This window comes from Procambarus clarkii, chromosome 36 (assembly GCF_040958095.1).
Source record: "Procambarus clarkii isolate CNS0578487 chromosome 36, FALCON_Pclarkii_2.0, whole genome shotgun sequence".
NCBI classification, from domain to species: domain Eukaryota; kingdom Metazoa; phylum Arthropoda; class Malacostraca; order Decapoda; family Cambaridae; genus Procambarus; species Procambarus clarkii.
Window position 1 is genome coordinate 23,311,177 of NC_091185.1, and position 21,598 is coordinate 23,332,774.

The following is a 21,598-nucleotide window of genomic DNA, read 5'->3' on the forward strand; positions in this document are numbered from 1 at the left end:
AGTTGGTAGGAATTCATTTTGCCCCATATTCCTCTGGTTAGTGCGTACCTGCTGTACGTTTTAGTGGTGGGTCTCTGGTAAGTTGCTGCAAATGCCTCTAATATGCCGGTATGCATGTCGTTAATAACTTGGTCAATAGTTTGATTCGGTTGTTGGTCTAGCTTTATTATTGTCTGTTGCCAGGAAGGTGTGGTTTGCATGCATTTCCATTGTTTCAAGTCTGGGGCCTTGGTGGGGTCATGAACCTGAATAGAGATGTTTGGAGTTTGATTAATACAGGTACGATCATATTCACCTCCTCTGCGCTTCACCACCTTCCCTACCCTACACCACTTCTACCCGGTGGAGCTGGTCGGCCGAGCGGACAGCACACTGGACTTGTGATCCTGTGGTCCCGGGTTCGATCCCGGGCGCCGGCGAGAAACAATGGGGAGAGTTTCTTTCACCTTATGCCCCTGTTACCTAGAAGTAAAATAGGTACGTGGGTGTTAGTCAGCTGTCACGGGCTGCTTCCTGGAGGTGGAGGCCTGGTCGAGGACCGGGCCGCGGGGACACTAAAGCCCCGAAATCATCTCAAGATCTCAAGATACTATATACTATACTAAAAATCTCAAGATACTGTACTATACTAAATTCTGTCATTATCAATAAACTACATAAGGTAAATATCATATAATCATCATGTTGAAAATAATATAGTGAGGATAGAGTCTGGTATTATAGTGAGATAAGAATATAGTATAATTTGCTATTTCATGCAAAAATAGGGGGAGGCCTGACCCACCAATGACCACCCCCCAGACATAGAACAGTTATCCTGCAAAGTTTTGTGAGGCAAGCTGCAGGCGCCTGGCCTCCATCCTCAAACAGATGGACACACAGAAATCCTCGTATAGATAGATATAGTGAGTTCGACGGTAAGGTTTACATTTCACATACAAATTTAGTGACAAATATAGATACTGTTCTTAAGAGGTTCCACAAATTTGCACCCGCAAGATAACGTAAGATTTTAAGGGTTGACAAATGTTAATCTTCTTGTTCGAGATGTTATCTGCAGTGACAGAATAAACAACCCAGCGGGTTTTCGTCCTATTGAGGGGTGTTGTACATGCTGGTATGGCGGTATGTTCACTCAAAGGATGGGTGGCGCTGCCCAATAACCTCGCCCGTCAGGGCAAAATTAAAAACGGATTAATTTAGTGACGTGCATTGGTTAATAAATTTAGGTCACCTCATGTGAAACCTCATACATAATTACCATCCTAATGTCTAAGAGTTACAATAACAGATCGAGAACCTTTCAGCAATAAATTATTACTGTGCATATTCTGTTACTGCTCCCAGAAAATGGCTCCCAACCTTAATTTTATTAGTCAGGTCCCGTCCATTGGAGCCATCTATGTTTAGTATAAGCTTCGGGAGGTGGGGAGCAAGGGCAGAGTTACCATGACCTGCTCAAGAGCCCCAGTATAGTGGAGGTCATTTGTGGAATGAACTGGGGAAGCCTGAGCCCCAGTAGTAGCCCCTCCTCGGGTACAGTCATGACCTGTAACACTTGGGGGACGGCCCGCTCCTTTTTGTATAGTAGCCAACCCACCAGCTTCACCAGGCTGATAAAGTAGGCTTCACCTTCTCCTTCTCCATCAGCCACGCCACCATTTCCTGGAAAGATGCCTTCAAAGTTTTCCTCTGGTTCTGTCCCGTGGCCCTTCTCATGCATTTCCGGAGACCTGCAGCCTCCTGCCAGATACATCGCGCTTCCTGCGACCTCATGCAGGATTGCAACCCACTTTTTGAGTGTACTGGCTGTCAGGTCTTTTACCAAAGAAATCATGGTGGAGGTGATCCCGGGTCTGAGATACAACAGCATGGGGAAGGTGCGTGCGGGCGCCAGGAAGCTGTGAGCCAGACTGTGCTTGTAAGAGGCATAGCAGGAAACCAGCGTTCCCTCCACCACTAAAGTTCCTTCCATCGTCAGCGGCACGTACGCTCCTGGGGAAAGCCAACAATAATACAAAATTATTTTACAGTTACTTATACCTACAACAAAATAGTTTTCAAGCAATGCTGAATGAATGAGAGTGTAAAGTATGGGATTTGTAGTACATTTTGTGTTGGCGAAACCTTTCAGTCACACACATCTTGAACCTTCGTCAGTTATTTTTGTATTGATGGTTACCATAGGAGTGTGATGAGAGCAGATGCCTCCCGCCAGTGTTGTGTGGGGCATCTGCTACCACAATACTTGTAACAACCTCATGCTTACTGATCGTTGACAACCACTACCATTAGTTAATGACTCAAGGAAGTGGTTGTCAAGACCAAGGTAGTGGTTGTGTTAACGATTCAAGGTGGTGGTGAAAATGAAAGTAGATACACTTAATGATGAAAATAAGAAGCTCAAATATCTTGTTCAAGAGAGGAAGGCATACAACAAGTCCCCGTCATCGACATAAAGTGAAAACCATTCACTGACCTAGAAAGGTAAGGTAATATGAGCAAGACCAAGGTAAGATAAGCAAGACCAAGGTAAGATGAGCAAGACCAAGGTAAGATGAGCAAGACCAAGGTAAGATGAGCAAGACCAAGGTAAGATGAGCAAGACCAAGGTAAGATGAGCAAGACCAAAAAAAGATGAGAAAGACCATGGTAAGATGTGCAAGACCCTGGAAAGATGAGCAAGACCAAGGTAATATGAGCAAGACCAAGGTGATATGAGCAAGATCAAGGAAAGATGAGCAAGACCAAGGTAATATGAGCAAGACCATGGTAAGATGAGCAAAACCAAAGTAAGATGAGCAAGACCAAGGTATGGTAAGCAAGACCAAGGTAATATATAAAAGACCAAAATATGATATGCAAGACCAAGGTAAGATGAGTAAGACCAAGGTATGGTAAGCAAGATCAAGGTAAGATGAGTAAGACCAGGGTACGATAAGCAAGACCAAGGTAAGATAAGCAGGGCCAAGGTAAGATAAGCAGGACCAGGGTATGATTAGCAAGATCAAGGTAAGATAAGCAAGACCGAGGAATGATAAACAAGACCACGGTGTGATAAGCAAGACGAAGATAAGATGAGCAAGACCAAGGTAAGATTAGCAATTCTAAGGTATGATAAGCAAGGCCAAGGTAAGATGGGCATGACCAAGATATGATAAACAAGACCAAGGTAAGATAAGTAAGACCAAGGTAAGATAAGTAAGACCAAGGTATGGTGAGAAAGACCAAGGTAAGATGAGCAAGACCAAGGTTCCAGATAAGATGAGCACGACCCAGATAAGATGAGCACGACCAATGTAAGATGAGCAAGACTCAGATAAGGTGAGCACGACCCAGATAAGATTAACAAGACCCAAATGTGAGGGAATGGAAATTCCCTCAGCTAGTTTTTCTAGTTTTCTAGATTAGGCTAGAGTGTAGGGTGCACTCTAGACAAGAAGTTTTCACACTACCAGCACTTGTGTGGTGTTGGATGAAAGCTTATTCTAAGGACCATCGTTTAAGATTATCCAGAAGTCTGCGACTGCTCTGTAGAGGGAGTTACAGAATTTATCCTGTTTTCTGGGAAATGGGACTTGAGAGTGTGAGGTAGTTCACTTGCCAACTGTTTCATGGGGGGTGGGGGGACAGAGGGGTGAACGTCGCCTCCCTCCCCCCTCCCCCCCCCCACTCTGTGAGGTATGACGTCACACTCCTAGCCCTCCCCCGCCTTGTGACGTCACGGGACGCCTCAAGGCGTCTCGTCTGTGATTCGTCTAGACATCATCTTGCAGTAAACAAAAATTAAATTAAATTAAAATTAAAATTAAAAAAAATTAAACGTCGTAGAAGCAACAATCTGACAGGACCTTTAAAAGGGGAAGATGTCCTCATTCCACGCATTTCTATGATTCCAACAGATATGCTATTTCAATTTAAGGGGGCGTCTGGTTGGCATCTGGGTCCAAAAATGCAAAAATGAAAACTCGTTCGATTTCAATCAAACTTTTTTTGACAAGTTCTATATGAAAAGTGTTTCATCTGGTCCAAGTTTCAGCATCGTAGCATAAATAGGAAGGGGGAAAATAAATATTGAAGTAGTTGTGAAAATTATGCAAAAATGGTCAAAATCGATTATCAATCAAAAGTGTCAACTGAAATCATAACTACGACTCTTTGCTATCACAATAGCATATATTGAACAAATATTATAATTAGTTTAATTGGAAAAAAATTAAGAAAAAAAAAGGATTTTTTTTTTTTTTCATTTTTTTTTCGGGCGATTTGCATCAAACTTACACACCTGACTGTACGTAAGCCTATCTGTAAGGATGCCAATTTTGGAGAAAATTGGTTCATGTCAACCTCAGCCACAAATTTTAGAACCTTAGACTTTATTCATTTCTGTTTTTTTTCAATTGACACAAACGTTTACAAAACTGATTCATTTGTTATTCAATTTACATGAAACTTACACAGTATATGTGGAGGACATGTCTCTACATTGGGGAACTTTCATTTTTCTCTAAGTTCATTTATTCATTTTATAATAGCAATAAACATGCCATATTTGCAAAAAAATTTTGGGGAACTTTCAACATTTGTATTAGGAAAACTAAAGATGTTTTGGAAATTCTAAAGCCCCAAATTCTTTATTATATGTTAATGTGTCAGAAAAGTGTCACAGAATAATTATATCTGAAACTTGTGTTCTGAAGTGTGGACTTGAATATGTGTAAAAAACGTTGAAAAAAAACTCCCTTTCTATTTACGCTGCAGTACTGAAACTTGGGACAATTTAAGCACTTTTCATATACAATTAGAAAATTAATATTGGTTGACATTGAACAACTTTCATCTATAATCCTCTGACGCCCCCTTAAGAAATTGTAATTTCCGATTCGATTGGCGTTTGAAATCACCATCAACAAAGCCCAGGGCCAATCTTTAGAATTGTGCAGTTTATATCCAGACACGGATTGCTTCTCACGTGGACAATTATATGATGAGTGTTCTAGAGCCGGCAAACCAGACAATCTCTATATCTCAACAGACAATGGAACAACAAAAAAATATTGTATACCCACAAGCATTGTGAAATTAAACATATTAGAAATGTGCGTTTTCTCTTTTCTTTTTTTCCCATTTATCCAGACTGAGCCACAGCAACGCGTGGCAGGTACTGCTAGTATGTATGTATATATATATATATATATATATATATATATATATATATATATATATATATATATATATATATATATATATATATATATATATATATATATATATATATATATATATAACTGAAAACTCACACCCCAGAAGTGACTCGAACCCATACTCCCAGGAGCAACGCAACTGGTATGTACAGGGACGCCTTAATCCGCTTGATCATCACGACCGGACATACGGAAGTGATAGCCGAGGCTATTTGAACCACTTCCCCGCCGGCACTCGGATGGTAATCTTGGGCATAGCATTTTATCAAATCACCTCATTCTTTGGGGCACACGTGAGGAACACAAATGCAAACAAGCCTGAATGGTCCCCAGGACTATATACAACTGAAAACTCACACCCCCAGAAGTGACTCGAACCCATACTCCCAGGAGCAACGCAACTGGTATGTACAGGGACGCCTTAATCAGTTGTATATAGTCCTGGGGACCATTCAGGCTTGTTTGCATTTGTGTTCCTCACGAGTGCCCCAAAGAATGAGGTGATTTGATAAAATGCTATGCCCAAGATTACCATCCGAGTGCCGGCGGGGAAGTGGTTCAAATAGCCTCGGCTATCACTTCCTTATGTCCGGTCATGATAGTCAAGCGGATTAATGCGTCCCTGTACATACCAGTTGCGTTGCTCCTGGGAGTATGGGTTCGCGTCACTTCTGGGGTGTGAGTTTTCAGTTGTATATAGTCCTGGGGACCATTCAGGCTTGTTTGCATTTGTGTTCCTCACGTGTGCCCCAAAGAATGAGGTGATTTGATAAAATGCTATGCCCAAGATTACCATCCGAGTGCCGGCGGGGAAGTGGTTCAAATAGCCTCGGCTATCACTTCCTTATGTCCGGTCGTGATGGTCAAGCGGATTAAGGCGTCCCTGTACATACCAGTTGCGTTGCTCCTGGGAGTATGGGTTCGAGTCACTTCTGGGGTGTGAGTTTTCAGTTGTATATAGTCCTGGGGACCATTCAGGCTTGTTTGCATTTGTGTTCCTCACGTGTGCCTCAAAGAATGAGGTGATTTGATAAAATGCTATGCCCAAGATTACCATCCGAGTGCCGGCGGGGAAGTGGTTCAAATAGCCTCGGCTATCACTTCCTTATGTCCGGTCGTGATGGTCAAGCGGATTAAGGCGTCCCTGTACATACCAGTTGCGTTGCTCCTGGGAGTATGGGTTCGCGTCACTTCTGGGGTGTGAGTTTTCAGTTGTATATAGTCCTGGGGACGATTCAGGCTTGTTTGCATTTGTGTTCCTCACGTGTGCCCCAAAGAATGAGGTGATTTGATAAAATGCTATGCCCAAGATTACCATCCGAGTGCCGGCGGGGAAGTGGTTCAAAAAGCCTCGGCTATCACTTCCTTATGTCCGGTCGTGATGGTCAAGCGGATTAAGGCGTCCCTGTACATACCAGTTGCGTTGCTCCTAGGAGTATGGGTTCGCGTCACTTCTGGGGTGTGAGTTTTCAGTTGTATATAGTCCTGGGGACCATTCAGGCTTGTTTGCATTTGTGTTCCTCACGTGTGCCCCAAAGAATGAGGTGATTTGATAAAATGCTATGCCCAAGATTACCATCCGAGTGCCGGCGGGGAAGTGGTTCAAATAGCCTCGGCTATCACTTCCTTATGTCCGGTCGTGATGGTCAAGCGGATTAAGGCGTCCCTGTACATACCAGTTGCGTTGCTCCTGGGAGTATGGGTTCGAGTCACTTCTGGGGTGTGAGTTTTCAGTTGTGTATAGTCCTGGGGACCATTCAGGCTTGTTTGCATTTGCGTTCCTCACGTGTGCCCCAAAGAATGAGGTGATTTGATAAAATGCTATGCCCAAGATTACCATCCGAGTGCCGGCGGGGAAGTGGTTCAAATAGCCTCGGCTATCACTTCCTTATGTCCGGTCGTGATGGTCAAGCGGATTAAGGCGTCCCTGTACATACCAGTTGCGTTGCTCCTGGGAGTATGGGTTCGCGTCACTTCTGGGGTGTGAGTTTTCAGTTGTATATAGTCCTGGGGACGATTCAGGCTTGTTTGCATTTGTGTTCCTCACGTGTGCCCCAAAGAATGAGGTGATTTGATAAAATGCTATGCCCAAGATTACCATCCGAGTGCCGGCGGGGAAGTGGTTCAAATAGCCTCGGCTATCACTTCCTTATGTCCGGTCGTGATGGTCAAGCGGATTAAGGCGTTCCTGTACATACCAGTTGTGTTGCTCCTGGGAGTATGGGTTCGAGTCACTTCTGGGGTGTGAGTTTTCAGTTGTATATAGTCCTGGGGACCATTCAGGCTTGTTTGCATTTGTGTTCCTCACGTGTGCCCCAAAGAATGAGGTGATTTGATAAAATGCTATGCCCAAGATTACCATCCGAGTGCCGGCGGGGAAGTGGTTCAAATAGCCTCGGCTATCACTTCCTTATGTCCGGTCGTGATGGTCAAGCGGATTAAGGCGTCCCTGTACATACCAGTTGCGTTGCTCCTGGGAGTATGGGTTCGAGTCACTTCTGGGGTGTGAGTTTTCAGTTGTATATAGTCCTGGGGACCATTCAGGCTTGTTTGCATATATATATATATATATATATATATATATATATATATATATATATATATATATATATATATATATATATATATATATATATATGACTGAAAACTCACACCCCAGAAGTGACTCGAACCCATACTCCCAAGAGCAACGCAACTGGTAACTACAGGACGCCTTAATCCGCTTGACCATCATGACCGGACAAAAGGAAGTGATAGCTGAAGCTATTTGAACCAGTTCCCCGCTGGCACTCAGATGGTATTCTTGGGCATAGCATTTTATCAAATCACCTCATTCTTTGGGGCACACGTGAGGAAAACAAATGCGAACAAGCCTGAATGGTCCCGAGGACAATATGCGACTGAAAACTCACACCCCAGAAGTGACTCGAACCCATACTCCCAAGAGCAACGCAACTGGTAACTACAGGACGCCTTAATCCGCTTGACCATCATGACCGGACAAAAGGAAGTGATAGCCGAAGCTATTTGAACCACTTTCATGCCGGCACTCAGATGGTAATCTTGGGCATAGCATTTTATCAAATCACCTCATTCTTTGGGGCACACGTGAGAAACACAAATGCAAACAAGCCTGAATGGTCCCCAGGACTATATGCGACTGAAAACTCACACCCCAAAAGTGACTCGAACCCATACTCCCAAGAGCAACGCAACTGGTAACTACAGGACGCCTTAATCCGCTTGACCATCATGACCGGACAAAAGGAAGTGATAGCCGAAGCTATTTGAACCACTTCCCTGCCGGCACTCAGATGGTAATCTTGGGCATAGCATTTTTTCAAATCACCTCATTCTTTGGGGCACACGTGAGGAACACAAATGCAAATTTCAATTGCATATAGTCCTGGGGACCATTCAGGCTTGTCCATATATATGTATATATATATATATATATATATATATATATATATATATATGACAATGTCAGACCACGGAGGAAAAATGAAACAGGAAATTTCCTTAAGTACTTTCGTATATTAAATACATCTTCAGACCTTCTGAAGATGTATTTAATATACGAAAGTACTTAAGGAAATTTCCTGTTTCATTTTTCCTCCGTGGTCTGACATTGTCACATTCTTAATCACGTGTTTATTTTCGTGATATACACACACATATATATATATATATATATATATATATATATATATATATATATATATATATATATATATATATATATATATATATATATATATATATATATATATATATATATATATATATATATATATATATATATATGTATCGAGGCCACCTTGCCACCCGCCCATAGAAGCCGGGAGGCTCCCATGTGTGTCTACGCCACCCACCCACCCAATGTATACCCACATATTGTGTAGTGGGTGTATACCCACACTTTGTATAGAGGTGGTATATGTATTACCACTCATCTGAGTAATAGGTGCCACGGCCAGCTGATCATCCCCCCAGCCTCCAACCGCCGCCCACCCTCCAGTCTCCACCCGCCGTCCACCCTCCCGCCCAGCGCCCGCCCATGTCGCAGCTCTCGACAGATAGCCAGGCTTCTCCATGCCAAGATGAGCCATCAAGCCGGGATAGACACGGTAGATGTCAGACGTGTGACAGGGTATGCTATATCCGGTTGAGGGACGATAATGTGCGCATTCATTCCAACAACGGAGTCAGGTGTTTGGGTTCTGAGCGCCCTCCCAGGGAGAACACCAATCAACAGCCCACACCGCCCGTAAGGCAAAACACCTCCCAGACCTTCATTCCCACAGAAAATTTATTAGAAGCTATCAAAGCAACATCGGCCAGAACCTTACAACACATCCCTAAAGCAGCCCGCCCCCATGCAGCAGCCAAATTATCTGCCCTCCTGAGAAAGGTCAACGACTCTCCTGGAACGACCCAAGCATGGCACAACCTCCTAATGTTTGGCAACATATGTCTAGCCACCCCTGCAAGGAGAGACAAAACCTTAGCTGCCTCAGTCATCAAAGCTATAAATGATTTTCCCAGGGAGGACAACCAGGTGCGCCTTCCCACTCGCGCGAGAAACATCCAGGGCAGGAAGAGCAACAGTGGCATATCCGAGACATCAAAAATCAGAACATCAGTCACCAAGAAAATAGAAGAAGGAAACACTATTGGCGCAATACGAGTCATCACCAGTGAGGACTCAATTGCCGACAGAGATGCCGCAACAGCTCAAGCCCTAAGGGAGAAACACCCACCCAGGGCTCCGCGTGAGGACGACATTGTACAAGTGGGGGCTACCGGAGCAGAACCTCTCTGGGTGGCTGAATCTGTGGTCCATAAAGCAGCCATGTCCTTCCCTACAGGATCAGCAGGTGGGTTCACAGGACTAAAACCCAACCACCTCAAGCAAATGCTCAACCCTGCACTGGGTGACATTGCGAAGAACCTCTTGGTGGAACTAACCAGATTCACCAACACATGTCTAGCTGGCAACATACCAGCGTCCAATAGACCTATCATTTTTGGAGCATCTGTCTGTGCTCTAAAGAAAAAGGATGGAGGGATCAGTCCAATAGCTGTGGGCAATTCTCTCCGGCGTCTCGTCGCAAAGGCAGCTGCAAGAACAGTTAGTGATGCAGCGGCCAACATGCTGAAGCCAAAACAGCTCGGGTTTGGCATTCCACAAGGGTGTGAGGCGGCAGCCCATGCAGCTCGAGCCTTCATCGCCAACATCACAGACGAAAAGGCCCTTATCAAGCTAGATTTAAAAAATGCCTTCAATTTGGTGCGGAGGGATGCTGTACTCCGTGCGGTTCATAGTCATTTCCCTTCCCTCTACCCTTTTGTACATTCATGCTACAGTATGGATCTTAAGCTACTTTTTGGCGAACATGAAATTGACTCGCGAGAAGGCGTCCAACAGGGTGACCCCCTTGCTCTTCTCCTTTTCTGCTTAGTCATCAAACAAGTCACAGAGGTCCTGTCCAGCGAGCTTAACATCTGGTTCTTGGATGATGGTACCCTAGCTGGTTCCCAAGACTCCCTCCTGGAGGACATCAGAAAAATCCAGGAGCAAGGTGCAGTTTTAGGCCTCACCCTGAACCCTTCTAAATGTGAAATAATATGTTCCAACCAGGGCATCGTAGAGAGAATAGAGGGTCTTCTGCCAAATATCCATAAAACTAAACCTGAAGAGAGCACACTCCTAGGAGCTCCCCTTGGGTTGAAAGCCATCGATGAGGTCCTTGATAAGAAAATCGCCGACCTTAAGAGGATGGATGGGAGGATTGAGATATTGATGCTCATGATGCACTCTACCTCATCACCAGATGTCTGTCCCTCCCCAGGTTAACCTACTTTCTGAGGTGTTCACCATCTTACAGTAGCCAAAAACTAATTGAGTATGACCGGTTACTGAAATCAATGCTAGAAAAAGCCCTTAACCTCTCTCTCGATGACCTACAGTGGAAACAAGCCTCTCTTCCCGTAAGACTTGGGGGCCTCGGAGTTCGAACAGCAACGCAAATCGCTGTTCCAGCCTTCCTGTCCTCCTTATCAGCATCCGACGACCTTGTGAAGGAAATTCTACCTGCCCACTTACATCAGCTGGCAGGTGTACATGATCCCAATTTTACACGCTGTGCCATAGAGTGGGCCTCTCGTGCAGGCCAATCACCTCAACCATCATCCCCAAAAGCCCACAAGCAATCCAGCTGGGATGGCTCCATTGTAGACCAAGTTGCTGCAGAGTTCCTGGGTGCTGCAACAACACAACACGACATTGCTCGCCTCACAGCAGTAGCAGCACCACATGCAGGGGATTTCTTGTTAGCAACCCCAATGTCGGCAACTGGCACGCGTCTCACACCACACGCCCTCCGAATTGCTGTGGCCCTCCGCCTTGCTGCCCCAATCCACACCAGATATAGGTGTATTTGCGGCGAGGTGGTGGCTGACAGGTACGGCCACCATGGCCTACTCTGCCAAAGCACAGGGGGATGGCACTCGAGGCACAATGAAGTTAACGACATCATCAAGAGGAGCCTCACCACAGCTGGATGCCCAGCTGAAAGAGAGCCCCGTTACCTAACGCCCCGTAACTCTGATGCTCTTATTGGTCGCCCGGATGGTATCACAGTGAACCCCCTGGAAGAATGGCAAGCAGTTGGTATGGGACTACACATGCGTATCAACCCTGGCTAACACCTACATTAACCTCAGTGTTGCACAACCTGGTGGCGCTGCCACCCACAGGGAAGCAGCCAAATCCCGTAAGTATAGTGAACTGGATCACCACTACAATTTTGTCCCCATTGCTTCTGAGACACTCGGCGCCTGGGGTGAAAGTGCTACCAGTTTTTTGAAGGAACTGGGTTCTAGGCTCATTGAAACAACAAGGGACCCAAGAGCTGCAAGCTTTCTTTTCCAGCGCCTCAGTGTGGCGATACAGAGGGGAAATGCGCACTGCATCCAGGGTTCCTGCCCGCCATCTGAGGAGCTGGAGGAACTCGACAACCTATGATAACCATCTTTGTAACCCATATGTAACTCCTTTTTTGTAACAAAGTTCAAATAAAGTAAATATATATGTGTACACACAAAAGAATGGGGGTGGTAGGAGAAGATAATATTAGTGTTCAGTGAGAAACCACAAGGTCTCCTCTGAATACTTATTTTCTTCTCCGAGGCTATGGGTCCCCGTATATATATATATATATATATATATATATATATATATATATATATATATATATATATATATATATATATATATATATATATATATATATATATATATATATATATAAATATATATATATATTTTTTTTTTTTTTTTTTTTTTTTTTTTTTTTTTTTTTGAGATATATACAAGAGTTGTTACATTCTTGTACAGCCACTAGTACGCGTAGCGTTTCGGGCAGGTCCCTGGAATACGATCCCCTGCCGCGAAGAATCTTTTTTTCATCCAAGTACACATTTTACTGTGGCGTTAAACAGAGGCTACAGTTAAGGAATTGCGCCCAGTAAATCCTCCCCGGCCAGGATACGAACCCATGACATAGCGCTCGCGGAACGCCAGGCGAGTGTCTTACCACTACACCACGGAGACTACAATAAATATATATATATTCAATGTTTCCCATTGTTGTGTTTTTCAAGAGATCCATAACCTTTAAGCACCTTTTTGCATTATTATTTTTGTATCAACCCATGTATATCTTGTAACCATCAAATGCATAATAAAGCACAAAAAATAAAAAAGGAAGGGGGTGGTAGGAGAAAAGCACACAGAAACTGTATTGGAGGGGATGTAAACATTCCCTCTAATGCGTTATGCGTGGTTTCCTCCGAGGCTATGGGTCCCCCTTCTTCCAGCTAGAGGTGGTACTCCCTTCCATATTTAAAAAAAAAAATATATATATATATATATATATATATATATATATATATATATATATATATATATATATATATATATATATATATATATATATAGACTTATGTCGTACCTAGTAGCCAGAACGCACTTCTCAGCCTACTATGCAAGGCCCGATTTGCCTAATAAGCCAAGTTTTCATGAATTAATTGTTTTGCGACTACCTAACTTACCTAACCTAACCTAACCTAACTTTTTCGGCTACCTAACTAAACCTAACCTATAAAGATAGGTTAGGGTAGGTTAGGTAGGGATGGTTAGGTTCGGTCATATATCTACGTTAATTTTAACTCCAATAAAAAAAAATTGACCTCATACATAATGAAATGGGTAGCTTTATCATTTCATAAGAAAAAAATTAGAGAAAATATAATAAATCAGGAAAACTTGGCTTATTAGGCACATCGGGCCTTGCATAGTAGGTTGAGAAGTGCGTTCTGGCTACTAGCTACGACATATATATATATATATATATATATATATGTCGTACCTAGTAGCCAGAACTCACTTTTTGGCCTAATATTCAAGGCCTGATTTGCCTAATAAGCCAAGTTTTCCTGAATTAATATATTTTTTCTAATTTTTTTCTTATGAAATGATAAAGCTACCCATTTCATTATGTATGAGGTCAATTTTTTTTTTATTGGAGTTAAAATTAACGTAGATATATGACCGAACCTAACCAACCCTACCTAACCTAACCTAACCTATCTTTATAGGTTAGGTTTGGTTAGGTAGCCGAAAAAGTTAGGTTAGGTTAGGTTAGGTAGGTTAGGTAGTCGAAAAACAATTAATTCATGAAAACTTGGCTTATTAGGCAAATCAGGCTTTGAATATTAGGCCAAAAAGTGAGTTCTGGCTACTAGGTACGACATATATATATATATATATATATATATATATATATATATATATATATATATATATATATATATATATATATATATATATATATATATATATATATATATATATATATATATATATATATATATATATATATATATATATATATAACTGAAAACTCACACCCCAGAAGTGACTCGAACCCATACTCCCAGGAGCCACGCAACTGGTATGTACAAGACGCCTTAATCCACTTGACCATCACGACCGGACAAAATGAGGTGATAGCCGAGGCTACTTGAACCACCCCACCGCCGGCACTCGGATAGTAATCTTGGGCATAGCATTTTACCAAATCACCTCATTCTTTGGGGCACACGTGAGGAACACAAATGCGAACAAGCCTGAATGGTCCCCAGGACAATATGCAACTGAAAACTCACACCCCAGAAGTGACTCGAACCCATACTCCCAGGAGCCACGCAACTGGTATGTACAAGACGCCTTAATCCACTTGACCATCACGACCGGACAAAATGAGGTGATAGCCGAGGCTATTTGAACCACCCCACCGCCGGCACTCGGATAGTAATCTTGGGCATTGCATTTTACCAAATCACCTCATTCTTTCGGGCACACGTGAGGAACACAAATGCGAACAAGCCTGAATGGTCCCCAGGACAATATGCAACTGAAAACTCACACCCCAGAAGTGACTCGAACCCATACTCCCAGGAGCCACGCAACTGGTATGTACAAGACGCCTTAATCCACTTGACCATCACGACCGGACAAAATGAGGTGATAGCCGAGGCTATTTGAACCACCCCACCGCCGGCACTCGGATAGTAATCTTGGGCATAGCATTTTACCAAATCAATGCTATGTGTGGTGTGTGAGTTTTCAGTTGCATATTGGCCTGGGGACCATTCAGGCCTGTTCGCATTTGTGTTCCTCACGTGTGCCCCAAAGAATGAGGTGATTTGGTAAAATGCTATGCCCAAGATTACTATCCGAGTGCCGGCGGTGGGGTGGTTCAAATAGCCTCGGCTATCACCTCATTTTGTCCGGTCGTGATGGTCAAGTGGATTAAGGCGTCTTGTACATACCAGTTGCGTGGCTCCTGGGAGTATGGGTTTGAGTCACTTCTGGGGTGTGAGTTTTCAGTTGCATATTGTCCTGGGGACCATTCAGGCTTGTTCGCATTTGTGTTCCTCACGTGTGCCCCAAAGAATGAGGTGATTTGGTAAAATGCTATGCCCAAGATTACTATCCGAGTGCCGGCGGTGGGGTGGTTCAAATAGCCTCGGCTATCACCTCATTTTGTCCGGTCGTAATGGTAAAGTGGATTAAGGCGTCTTGTACATACCAGTTGCGTGGCTCCTGGGAGTATTAGTTCGAGTCACTTCTGGGGTGTGAGTTTTCAGTTGCATATTGTCCTGGGGACCATTCAGGCTTGTTCGCATATATATATATATATATATATATATATATATATATATATATATATATATATATATATATATATATATATATATGTATATATATATATATATATATATATATATATATATATATATATATATATATATATATATATATATATATATATATATTTAGGGGTACCACCACTGGTTTAATTAAAGGGACCCACATCCTCGAAGAAGAAAATAAATAGGGTTCAGAGAAGATCTTGTGGATTCTCACTGAATACTTTAATCTTTTCCTCTCCTACCACCCCTATTATTGTTTTTTTTTTATTTGATTTTATTGTAATGCTACAGTTTACAGAAAACACACACTTATATAACATTATACCAATCAGTGTTCAAAGACTTCGTCCAGCTCCTCGGGGGTCGGGTGCGTACCCAAGATACAGCACGCATTTCCCCTCTGAACAGCGACACTGAGGCGCTGGAACATAAAACTGGCCGCTCTTGGGTCTCTAGTCTTCCCAATGAGTTCCTCGCCCAGCTCCTTCAGGAACTTAAGTGCACATTTACCCCAGGCGCCCAGAGTCTCAGAGCCTATCGGCACGAACCTGTAACAACGTTCTAGGTCCCTGTACTTGTTAGTTTTCTGGGTCTCCCTGAAGGTGGCCGCCCCGCCTCCCTCAGCTGCGCTGTAAGGTAGATAGGTATCAGCCAATGTGGATGCACACGTGTAGTCCCACACGACCTGTTTACCTTCCCTTCACGGCTGCAGGGTGACTCCATCTGGGCGTTTTTGGCTGTTGTCAGGTCTGCACAACTGAGGTTCCCTTTGTGCTGGGCATCCAGCTGAAGCCAAACTTCTCTTGATGATGTCATTGACTGCTTCATGTCTGGCAATCTTTCCCTGTGTCTTACGACAGATGAGACCATGGCTGCCGTATTGGTCTGCCCGTGCATGGCCGCAAATACACCGATGCTCGGTGGAGATAGGGGCGGCAAGGCGCAGAGCAACACCAATACTTAGGGTCCGATGGTCCAGGCGGGTGCCCAAGGCGGAATTAGGGACTGCCAACAGGAAGTCCCCGGCATGGGACGCTTGCACAGCTAGAAGACACGCTTTGTCCTTCCTGGAAGCTGCCTCCAGCAATGATGTGGCGATGTGCTCCACTATGGGGCTATCCCATTTGGACTGTTTGCAGTCATTTGGAAAAGTCGGTCGAGGATGAGAGTTGACGAGAGTGTCCCACTGACCGGCTCCTTACGCGAATTTGGGATCATGAATCCCAATGAAGTCTCTTAGGTGTTCCGGTAGTATTTCCTTAACTAATTCACCTGTTGCACTGGTCGAAGATAAGAATGCTGGCAATGCTAACTGTGTCGCCTTCCGAATACCTATTCCCCCGAGTCTAACTGGGAGCGTTGCTTGGTCCCATTGGTCATCTTGCAGGGAGAGGTTTAACACTTTCACGGTTATTGACCTTAGGAGTGTGCAATAATCTGTTAATTTTGGGCTGTCGAAGGAGGGAGCACACCTTAGGAAATAGGTCAGTCTGGGCAAAGCCAGGCACCTTGTGAGAAGATACAAAGCATCGTGGGCGTCCAAAGCCCCTATTCTTCCCTCCATCCTCCTCAGGTCGTTCTATATATTCTATATATATATATATATATATATATATATATATATATATATATATATATATATATATATATATATATATATATATATATATTCGTTCGAATATATATATATTCTATATATATATATATATATATATATATATATATATATATATATATATATATATATATATATATATATATATATATATATATATATATATATATATATATATATATATATATATATAGTATATATATATATATATATATATATATATATATATATATATATATATATATATATATATATATATATATATATATATATATATATATATATATATATATATATATATATATATATGAGTGTCTAGGGAGAGGCCTAGGGGACGGACGTGTGGCGGAGGAGCTGCTGCCTTCTCAGCCATTACCCTGAGACATCTTGGCCTCACCGTACCAAGACTCAACCATATTCACCGTGAATACACCAAGCAGACGTGGGAGTGGCCGGAAGTGCCTACGGTGTACCATCTATGTGAAAACTTATCAAAACAGGTGGGTTGGCAGTGTGGAGTCATGGAGGCTGTAGTGAGGGGCCAGGATGGACCCTGCAGGCCTCCCATAGTGAGGGGAGGTGGGGGGTGAGTGAGGGGTGTTGTGTGGTCAGGAGAGAGAGGTGGGGGTTACGCGTGTGCCAAACAGTGTTTTGTGTTTTTCTTTTTTGAAAGTTTTGCCGAACAAGTTACGTTGTCAGCGATAATTGGCGCAACATATCTATCATATTGTGAGTACATCACACGTGCAGTGAGTCAGATTACAAGTGTGTGATTCATTCATTATTGTGCAGTGATATACGGGGAAATTATACCAGTGTTAGTGTCGCCCTGACCCCCGCCCCCACCCAGCGCCCAGGCCGGGAAGTACCTGCTCTTCCCCCTCCTTCCCCACCACACCACGTCGCCTCCCCACCCACGAGGCCACCTTGCCACCCGCCCATAGAAGCCGGGAGGCTCCCATGTGTGTCTACGCCACCCACCCACCCAATGTATACCCACATATTGTGTAGTGGGTGTATACCCACACTTTGTATAGAGGTGGTATATGTATTACCACTCAGCTGAGTAGTAAGTGCCACGGCCAGCTGATCACCCCCCCAGCCTCCAACCGCCGCCCACCCTCCAGTCTCCACCCGCCGTCCACCTTCCCGCCCAGCGCCAGCCCAGCGCCCGCCCATGTCGCAGCTCCCAACAGATAGCCAGGCTTCTCCAAGCCAAGATGAGCCATCAAACAGGGGTAGACAAGGTAGATGTCAGACGTGTGACCGGGTATGCTATATCCGGTTGAGTGACGATAATGTGCGCATTCATTACTTTAACGGAGCCAGGTGTTTGGGTTCTGGGCGCCCTCCCAGGGAGAACACCAATCAACAGCCCACACCTCCCGTAAGGCAAAACACCTCCCAGACCTTCATTCCCACAGAAAATTTATTAGAAGCTATCAAAGCAACATCGGCCAGAACATTGCAACACATCCCTAAAGCAGCCCGCCCCCATGCAGCAGCCAAATTATCTGCCCTCCTGAGAAAGGTCAACGACTCTCCTGGAACGACCCAAGCATGGCACAACCTCCTAATGTTTGGCAACATATGTCTAGCCACCCCTGCAAGGAGAGACAAAACCTTAGCTGCCTCAGTCATCAAAGCTATAAATGATTTTCCCAGGGAGGACAACCAGGTGCGCCTTCCCACTCGCGCGAGAAACACCCACGGCAGGAAGAGCAACAGTGGCATATCCGAGACATCAAAAATCAGAACATCAGTCACCAAGAAAATAGAAGAAGGAAACACTATTGGCGCAATACGAGTCATCACCAGTGAGGACTCAATTGCCGACAGAGATGCCGCAACAGCTCAAGCCCTAAGGGAGAAACACCCACCCAGGGCTCCGCGTGAGGACGACATTGTACAAGTGGGGGCTACCGGAGCAGAACCTCTCTGGGTGGCTGAATCTGTGGTCCATAAAGCAGCCATGTCCTTCCCTACAGGATCAGCAGGTGGGTTCACAGGACTAAAACCCAACCACCTCAAGCAAATGCTCAACCCTGCACTGGGTGACATTGCAAAGAACCTCTTGGTGGAACTAACCAGATTCACCAACACATGTCTAGCTGGCAACATACCAGCGTCCATAAGACCTATCTTTTTTGGAGCATCTCTCTGTGCTCTAAAGAAAAAGGATGGAGGGATCAGGCCAATAGCTGTGGGCAATTCTCTCCGGCGTCTCGTCGCAAAGGCAGCTGCAAGAACAGTTAGTGATGCAGCGGCCAACATGCTGAAGCCAAAACAGCTCGGGTTTGGCATTCCACAAGGGTGTGAGGCGGCAGCCCATGCAGCTCGAGCCTTCATCGCCAACATCACAGACGAAAAGGCCCTTATCAAGCTAGATTTAAAAAATGCCTTCAATTTGGTGCGGAGGGATGCTGTACTCCGTGCGGTTCATAGTCATTTCCCTTCCCTCTACCCTTTTGTACATTCATGCTACAGTATGGATCTTAAGCTACTTTTTGGCGAACATGAAATTGACTCGCGAGAAGGCGTCCAACAGGGTGACCCCCTCGCTCCTCTCCTTTTCTGCTTAGTCATCAAACAAGTCACAGAGGTCCTGTCCAGCGAGCTTAACATCTGGTTCTTGGATGATGGTACCCTAGCTGGTTCCCAAGACTCCCTCCTGGAGGACATCAGAAAAATCCAGGAGCAAGGTGCAGTTTTAGGCCTCACCCTGAACCCTTCTAAATGTGAAATAATATGTTCCAACCAGGGCATCGTAGAGAGAATAGAGGGTCTTCTGCCAAATATCCATAAAACTAAACCTGAAGACAGCACACTCCTAGGAGCTCCCCTGGGGTTGAAAGCCATCGATGAGGTCCTTGATAAGAAAATCGCCGACCTTAAGAGGATGGATGGGAGGATTGAGGATATTGATGCTCATGATGCACTCTACCTCATCACCAGATGTCTGTCCCTCCCCAGGTTAACCTACTTTCTGAGGTGTTCACCATCTTACAGTAGCCAAAAACTAAGTGAGTATGACCGGTTACTGAAATCAATGCTAGAAAAAGCCCTTAACCTCTCTCTCGATGACCTACAGTGGAAACAAGCCTCTCTTCCCATAAGACTTGGGGGCCTCGGAGTTCGAACAGCAACGCAAATCGCTGTTCCAGCCTTCCTGTCCTCCTTATCAGCATCCGACGACCTTGTGAAGGAAATTCTACCTGCCCACTTACATCAGCTGGCAGGTGTACATGATCCCAATTTTACACGCTGTGCCACAGAGTGGGCCTCTCGTGCAGGCCAATCACCTCAACCACCATCCCCAAAATCCCACAAGCAATCCAGCTGGGATGGTCCCATTGTAGACCAAGTTGCTGCAGAGTGCCTGGGTGCTGCAACAACACAACACGACATTGCTCGCCTCACAGCAGTAGCAGCACCACATGCAGGGGATTTCCTGTTAGCAACCCCAATGTCGGCAACTGGCACGCGTCTCACACCACACGCCCTCTGAATTGCTGTGGCCCTCCGCCTTGCTGCCCCAATCCACACCAGATATAGGTGTATTTGCGGCGAGGTGGTGGCTGACAGGTACGGTCACCATGGCCTACTCTGCCAAAGCACAGGGGGATGGCACTCGAGGCACAGTGAAGTTAACGACATCATCAAGAGGAGCCTCACCACAGCTGGATGCCCAGCTGAAAGAGAGCCCCATTACCTAACGCCCCGTAACTCTGATGCTCTTATTGGTCGCCCGGATGGTATCACAGTGAACCCCTGGAAGAATGGCAAGCAGTTGGTATGGGACTACACGTGCGTATCAACCCTGGCTAACACCTACATTAACCTCAGTGTTGCACAACCAGGTGGCGCTGCCACCCACAGGGAAGCAGCCAAATCCCGTAAGTATAGAGAACTGGATCACCACTACAATTTTGTCCCCATTGCTTCTGAGACGCTCGGCGCCTGGGGTAAAAGTGCTACCAGTTTTTTGAAGGAACTGGGTTCTAGGCTCATTGAAACAACAAGGGACCCGAGAGCTGCAAGCTTTCTTTTCCAGCGCCTCAGTGTGGCGATACAGAGGGGAAATGCGCACTGCATCCAGGGTTCCTTCCCGCCATCTGAGGAGCTGGAGGAACTCGACAACCTATGACAACCATCTTTGTAACCCATATGTAACTCCTTTTTTGTAACAAAGTTCAAATAAAGTAAATATATATGTGTACATACAAAAGAATGGGGGTGGTAGGAGAAGATAATATTAGTGTTCAGTGAGAAACCACAAGGTCTCCTCTGAATACTTTTTATTTTCTTCTCCGAGGCTATGGGTCCCCACATTGGCACCAGAGGTGGTACCCTCACAAACTTTTATATATATATATATATATATATATATATATATATATATATATATATATATATATATATATTCGTTCGAATATATATATATTCTATATATATATATATATATATATATATATATATATATATATATATATAT

At 44.3% G+C, this 21,598-nt stretch overlaps 1 protein-coding gene across 2 annotated transcripts in view; it reads right to left on the reverse strand.

The window, feature by feature from the left end:
* Positions 1-1,194: 1,194 nt before the first annotated feature.
* The window catches only part of LOC123756163 (indian hedgehog protein), a 117,502-nt gene continuing 97,098 nt past the window's right edge, over positions 1,195-21,598 (reverse strand). For both annotated transcript variants that reach the window (XM_045739234.2, XM_045739233.2), the window contains exon 5: positions 1,195-1,995. In XM_045739234.2, coding sequence (XP_045595190.2) covers positions 1,445-1,995 — 551 coding nt within the window. In that variant the 3' untranslated portion in view covers positions 1,195-1,444. The remainder of the gene's footprint in view (positions 1,996-21,598) is intronic.